Source organism: Lipotes vexillifer, unplaced genomic scaffold (assembly GCF_000442215.2).
Source record: "Lipotes vexillifer unplaced genomic scaffold, Lipotes_vexillifer_v1.1 scaffold31, whole genome shotgun sequence".
Taxonomy (NCBI): Eukaryota; Metazoa; Chordata; class Mammalia; order Artiodactyla; family Lipotidae; genus Lipotes; species Lipotes vexillifer.
This window is the reverse complement of record NW_006792454.1, coordinates 4,117,758-4,124,770: the sequence shown is the minus strand read 5'-3', so window position 1 is coordinate 4,124,770 and position 7,013 is coordinate 4,117,758. Positions and strand designations below refer to the sequence as shown.

Below are 7,013 nucleotides of genomic sequence, written 5' to 3'. Positions count from 1 at the left end.
TTTTTTTTTTTTTTTTTTTTTTTTTTTTTTTTTTTTTTTTTTTGGTATTTGTTGTGTGTGGGGTTTTTGCTTTTTTGGTCCCTTTGGGTTTTTTTTCTGTTGTTGAGTGTGATTTTTTTTTAAGGGTGGGTGGGTTTTATTTAAATAGTCAACTTCTGTTTTTCAGCTTTTTTTTTTTTTAAGAATTAAATTTTAAAACTTAAATTACTTGAAAACATTTTCAACTCTAAAATGTAGCAGCTTCTGAAAATAAATGTATTTTACTATTAGATTTAGCTGAGATCCCATTCTGCAAAAAGGGATTTATGTTTAAAGACAGTCTGTAATCCTATTTCAAATTGCTAACCTTTTAAGCTTATTGTTTTTCCTACCTAAAACTTGCAGTGTAGGAAGGTGAGGGGGAACGAGTCATTATTTTGTCAAGTGAACCCTAAATTATCTAGACCATTTACTTTTTTTAAAAAAAAGGATCCTTTTTATACCTCTAAAAGTGTTTGCTGTAGGAGAAAAAGGCTTTTGTTTTGTTTTTAGGTAAATTCAAATTGTTCCGTTTAGACAAGCAGAACGTTTCCGTCCTTTTATGCTATTTAATGTATTTTTTCAAATCTCTGCCGTGAGATTCTCTGCAGCTGATGCTGCTACAGTGTAAAACGAACAGAACAATCATTCAGGAAAAGGTGCATGGGTTTGCATTCATCCTACCACTGAGGAATTTTACTCTCTTATAAAAATTATGTTAATGAAAAGCTCCCCTTATTGCACTCCCCACCACCACTTATTCCCAAATCCTGAGGATGTGGGGAAATGTTTGCTTTTACAGGGGTGTCATTAGCAATGAATGTGCTTATGTGGTACCTAGTGGAAGCTGAATCAATTTTAAAATGCTCTCCTTTTTCTCACCCTCCCCACTCCCTGTTCACCTACCCCCCCTTCCCTCTTGTTTTCCTAGACACAGTGCCAACATCAATCTCCATCGTAAACTGTTGACCAAAGAACTCGATGACATGGGCCTGGACTCATCGCAGCCCTCCCTTAGCAAGGACCTCCGGGATGAATTTTTGATGAAGATCTATGGTGCCCAGCACCCCTTGGGGCTCGACGTCAGGGAAGACGCCTCCTCTCCCGCGGGGACAGAAGACTCCCACCTGAACGGGTACGGGCGGGGCATGGCGGAGGACTACATGGTCCTGGACCTGAGCACCACCTCCAGCCTCCAGTCCAGCAGCAGCATCCATTCCTCCAGAGAATCCGACGCAGGCAGCGACGAGGGGATCCTCCTGGATGACATCGACGGGGCGAGTGACAGTGGGGAGTCGGCGCACAAGGCCGAGGTCCCCACCCTCGCTGGCAGCCTCGGGGCTGACGTTTCGGGATCTCTGATGTTCAACAGCTTGTCCGGGAGCAATGGTGGGATCATGTGCAACATTTGCCACAAGATGTACAGCAACAAGGGGACCCTGCGAGTGCACTACAAAACCGTGCATTTGCGAGAAATGCACAAGTGCAAAGTCCCCGGTTGCAATATGATGTTCTCCTCTGTGCGAAGCCGGAATCGGCACAGTCAGAACCCTAATCTCCACAAAAACATTCCCTTCACTTCGGTAGATTAGTCTCAGAAAGGACACTACAAATGCCAGCTCTCACCAGACGGCCTACGTATTTGAACTGCCATAGTCAGTGTGTGCTTGTGTACTTGGGATGGTGTGTGTGTGTGTGTGTGTATGTATATGTGTGTGCGTCACCAGACGGCCTACGTATTTGAACTGCCATAGTCAGTGTGTGCTTGTGTACTTGGGATGGTGTGTGTGTGTGTGTGTGTATGTATATGTGTGTGCGTATACACACGTATGCCTGTGTCTACATATACACACACACACACACACACACACACACACACACGTTTTCTTTTCTTTAGATACAAAAAGATAAACACTAGGTGCTTTTGAAGTTTTTTTCTCTTTTCCCTTTATAGGTCGGATCTTTCATTTGGGGGTGAAAACAAAGTACCCTTTAAACACGTATACACACATCCACACATAAAAGCGTGCAACTAGCCCAAATTTTGACAGAATAATAATTCCTGGTCCTCTCCAAAGAGACAATTTGTTGTACCCATGACTGTTGCCTGCAAAAAAAATAAAAGGGAGGAAAAAAAAAGAAACAAAAAAGGAACTCCTCATAGTTGTCTTTTGTGAACTTTAACGTTTTGAGAGAATCTTCAATTAAAGCATGGCAGATTCACCTGTAAATATTTAGCCTTGAGAGGCCAATGATGTAAAACAGTTGTATTGATGGTTGTTTAACTCTTTTGTTTAATTTTTTACAGTTACATCAGCTGTTAGATAGATATACAGGAAAAAAATAGTTTGCTGGCTAGCTCTATTCATTTATGTTAGCATTAATGCACATTTTTTAAGGAAAAAAAAAAACATGGTCTTGTTTTTACTACCTGCTAGATATAGTGATAAAGAGGTGCTGGCATGCCTTACAGCACAGATCTGATTTTTTTAAAATGTCCTGTACTAGTACATAAATCCAGTCATGCACTTTTTTTCATACACTACAAGGGGATGTGTAATATCCATGCTTCTTTTTTATCCTTAAACTATTGCCATACTTCGAGTAAGTGTCTTTTTAAAAAAATTCACTTGTATAAAAATGGTCTGGTCAGTATAGGGCACAAATGCCAAACAAAAGTATTAGTGTTAACACAAAACTGCCAACTTTGCACAAGTTTCCAGAAAAGAAAATACAATTAGTCACTCAACATAACCACAGGCCAATTTGTCGGCCACCAGAAAACCGCTTTAGAAAAAAACACTTGGTGATTCAAGTGCCGAATGTTATTACAATCAGCACTGCAACCTTCTTGCTTATATGTTAAGTTACATAAAAGGAAAACAAAATTATGTGGTGTGAAACAGCTAAGGCATTTATTCTTTAGAGGCTGGATAATATTTCAGGATACAAAAGCCCAAATTACTCACTATGGAACAAAGCTGAATCCAGTAAAAGAGTTGAGCACTCATTCGCAAGGACCTAGCCCTTAATCCTTTAAAAAGAAAAAGTCTGAACTGGGTTGGTCTGTTGTGTGGCTGTGTAATTCACGGCACGTTCTGCAGTAGTAGTCTGATTCAGGCTGGTTTGATAGACAAAATCAAAGACCTTTAACAGCGGCAGCAGCAGTACTTGGAAGCTTTGCAAACATGTGCTGAACTTGAACTAAGCAACACTCCTTTCTGAAAAGCCAGAAGAAGGGGGTTTAAAATAGGATCTCTCACTGTTTAGTGTTTTGTGTTTCCCCACACAATTTGTCAGAGAGAAATGAAAGCAAGCCTGAAACCAAGCAATCGAGAGCGAGAAAGAGGAGGGGAGAGGATTCTCCAAACCTTTTTTGTTGTGTTTTGTTTTGTTTTGTTCCCGATGTTTACACATGTTGCCTGAGCTGGTTTACCACATCAGCAGCCTCAGCTACCACACATACTGACTAAATGATGATATTTACTCAAGTTCGGTCTGCAGCCAAAACCATTAGGGTGTGAGTTGCAGACTGTGTTTTGTTGTCTGTTTTTTTTTTTTTTTTTTTTTTTTTTTTTTTTTTTAAGTGGAGGGGGGAAAAAAAGAGATAAACAAGGAATATTTTGTCAAACAGTACACAGTAATTTAAAGAGAATGTATTTCTTTTCTGCATTTAAGGGCCTCAAACATTTCTCTCAGCAGTCTAAAAGTTAGAAATACCCCCTTTGTCTTAACTTTTAATGTTATTTCCATCTTTCATATGTTTTGTGATTTTTTTTTTCTAGGTTCACATCAGCATTCACTTCCGTTAAATTTGCCAAAGGAAACTGTTAATATGTTTCTCTTTTTATTATTCCTGTAGGATTTATCGTACCTCACAGTATTTATTGTTTCCAAAAATAAGCATCATTAGTTGAGGATTCAGTATTTTTTCTTTGTGAAAATTTCACAAATGATAGATTCTTAAAGATAAGCTAGATGTGTCTAGGGGCTTTATCTTTTCATCTCCTTCAGAGCATGCTATGGGGTTCATTTAATTCTTCATTTGTTCTACAGTGAGGAGAGACCAAACGTATTTGCAGTACAAAAGAAATTATATCAGACACTATGTCTGTTAAATGACAAATGTTTACGGTGATAAAAGCTGAGGAATTAGTGCTAACCATTTTTGTTTTCTTGTACCTTTGAATTCCTCAAAGTCTTAATTGCTTTATTTTGGTGTTGTGTTAAATTGAATAGACAAGAGATGTTTTCCTTTGTTTGTTTTATACCATATAAGACTCTGTACAGTATGTTTGTGAAAGACTGAACTAGAATAATGAAAGTTTGTTTGCAAACATTTTGGTTCTCTTAGCATTCTCTGTGTTGCTGCTGCTGCCCTATTATCCAAATGATTCGATTCCAAAAGAGTAGAAAAAAAATATTTTTGGTATCCCAACAAGATTATGGAAACACTAGCTTTGGGAGTGTGCGTAGACTGAATGACACTTCGTTTTATGAAAATAACACATTTTCAGCCATTTTTAACAGTTACACTCTAGGTTGAAATATTAGAACTCATCTTGTACAAAAATCAGTGTTTACTCTGTTTAATTTAACGTCAACTAAAAGGTCAAAGAGCCCTAATGAGTGAATTACATAGCTGTCAGCAGGTCACAGCAAAGGAGCCAGGCTTAGAACAAACGTTTGTTACTTGCCACAAACCAGGCTAGTGTGGATAGCCAGTTAGAACAAGCCCAGAAGTGACAAGATTCTCAAGGTAGAAGTTCCCTTGCTCAGAGCATGAATGTGTTCACCTGCCTTTTGTTGGAGAAATGGCAGGGAGTCCTGGACAACTTGCCCTTTTTGAGTCCCTCCCCTTTGCTACTATTGTGCCTCAGGTGCCCACATGTTATGGTGGCCTTCTAAGTGGGTGTATAACATTTTCCAATTTAAAGCCTATTTGCTTAAAAGGGACAGGGGGAGTGGACGGAAGTGGTGCATGAGATGGAGAATCATGAAATGTACATTTCTTTTAGTCCCCAGGTGTTGCTTGTTCTTGGGTGTGTGCCTGAGTGCATTGTTTGGACTTAACTCTAAATCTAGTTAAGATGGTGATCTCAAGGCTTATTTGTAAAGGGGAAGGATAAAGAGATCAGCATTTTAATCACTGAGCCGTTCATCTTTGCCCACTCATACTCATTTCTTTTTTCATAGGAGTTTCCTATTGTGAAACAGGTTCTGTTCAGCTGCATCCATTCTATGCCAGCTGAAAAAGGAATAGGGATGCAGCTTTTTTATCCAAGCAGCCTTTTCCCATTTGATTGATTTTAACCAGCATTTTGTCACAGGTACAAAATTGGGCAGTATTATCAACGTGCACGTTTGCTAGGTGGTGTTGAAATGTACTGTTTTGATCATTTTAAACTGTGTGTTTGTAAATATCAGAAAGGCTTAGTCTGCTTTAGGGAGTATCTGTGTGTTATGGAGGGGGACGACACAGAGCAAGAATAGATAATTTGGTTTTAAAAATGTGATTAAAAAGCGGGACATTCTTTGTTCTGCTATTAATTGTATTGAAATAAGTCAATGCATTTCAGATGTTAGTCCAGCCGCCCAGTTCTGCCTGATGCCTTTTAAAGGTTTCAGGGTGTTAATGCTTTCCTTCTCAAGGTGACAAACATCTTTTGAAATTGTTTTTAGCACAATGGCACCACTGTCCTTGTAGTGTAATTTCTTTGATCGTGAATTTCCAGGCCCTTCCAGTGAGAGGAGAAAGGCACTTAAATGGTCAATAGCCTGTTAGTATATACACTGCTCTTAAAAAAAAAAAAAAAAGCAAGCTTTGAATATATCAAGAATGGGCTGGCTCTTCCAGAGGCATTCTCCTCACTTTACTCAGGGGAAACCATGCGCTGGGTTCCCACCAAATAAAAAGTGACCTTTTGTTCCCCTTCCTCTGTACACACCCCTGACGTGTGCCAAGCAAATGAGAAAGGGGGCCCTTGGCAATTAAAACAGAAAGAGGCCAGTAATCAGATTGAGATGGACATGCTGCTAACTGCCAACAGTTGACCTGAGCAGTCCTAACTTGCACTTGGTCTTTAGCGTTGGGTTAGATTGACTAACAGAGTGAATAAAGTTCAGCCCTCGTAAGACACGCTCCATCTGCCGTCATCAGAAACAGATCATCCGGAAGAAACCTTTGATCCTGTGGACACGCTCCTTTTCTTGAACTTTTCAAAATTATGACAAATTTCAGGTTTTTTTAAAATCACTTATATTCCCCCAAACTTGGAATATTTAGAGGATTTTGCTTTTCCCTCTCATTCTTTGTCTAATGGGAGGCGTCTAAATGAGTACGGAGGGCAATAAAAGGCAGGTGCCAAAGAGACTGGAGGGAATCACAATTTTTTAAGGCAGAGTGAGGGATATTAAGTAGAGGATTCGTACCTGCCCTGGCTTGAAGGTAACCAGAACAGAAAATAGTGAAGGCACTGAAACGGTCACGAGAAAAGTCTGGTGCAGCTCAGCCTAGCAGCCAGTGAGAGCACATCGATGCAGTGCCCCCCAGAGCTCCCCATGACCAGGTTGCATCACTGAACCCCAGTCTGAGGAGGGAGGGAGGAAGAAAGGAAGGCTGCTGCCTGGAATAGCTCAAGTCCCTTTCGGATCACGGGAGCCAACTAGGGCAGTTGTGGAGGGGGTGTTCTTTTTTTCCTTTCTTTCTTTTTTTTTTTGGAATGGAAAGTGATGCTAGAGTCCCTTAGGGAACAAGAAGATCCATTGGGTCAACTAGGTCCTAGAAAAGTCCAATGGTCAAACCAAGCTCTAGTTGTGACAAGTGGAGTTGAAGGGCGTGGTAGCCAGCACGGATCTGTTCTTTCTCCATCATTACTGTGGCTTTTTGCCCCCGTAGCCGTGCCAGTGATGCTATGTGGCTAAAAATCTCTTGATCAAAATGTGAGCTCATTCACCTTTCTACGAAGCATAAAAGTAACTTTTCTGTTTTCATA

At 40.1% G+C, this 7,013-nt stretch overlaps 1 protein-coding gene across 1 annotated transcript in view; it reads left to right on the top strand.

Annotated features, from left to right (window-relative positions):
* BNC2 (basonuclin zinc finger protein 2) overlaps positions 1-1,610 on the top strand; it is a 299,077-nt gene extending 297,467 nt beyond the window's left edge. Inside the window, exon 6 of the mRNA XM_007465653.1 lies at positions 950-1,610. Within this exon, the coding sequence (XP_007465715.1) occupies positions 950-1,610 (661 nt within the window). The remainder of the gene's footprint in view (positions 1-949) is intronic.
* The last annotated feature ends 5,403 nt before the right edge of the window (positions 1,611-7,013 follow it).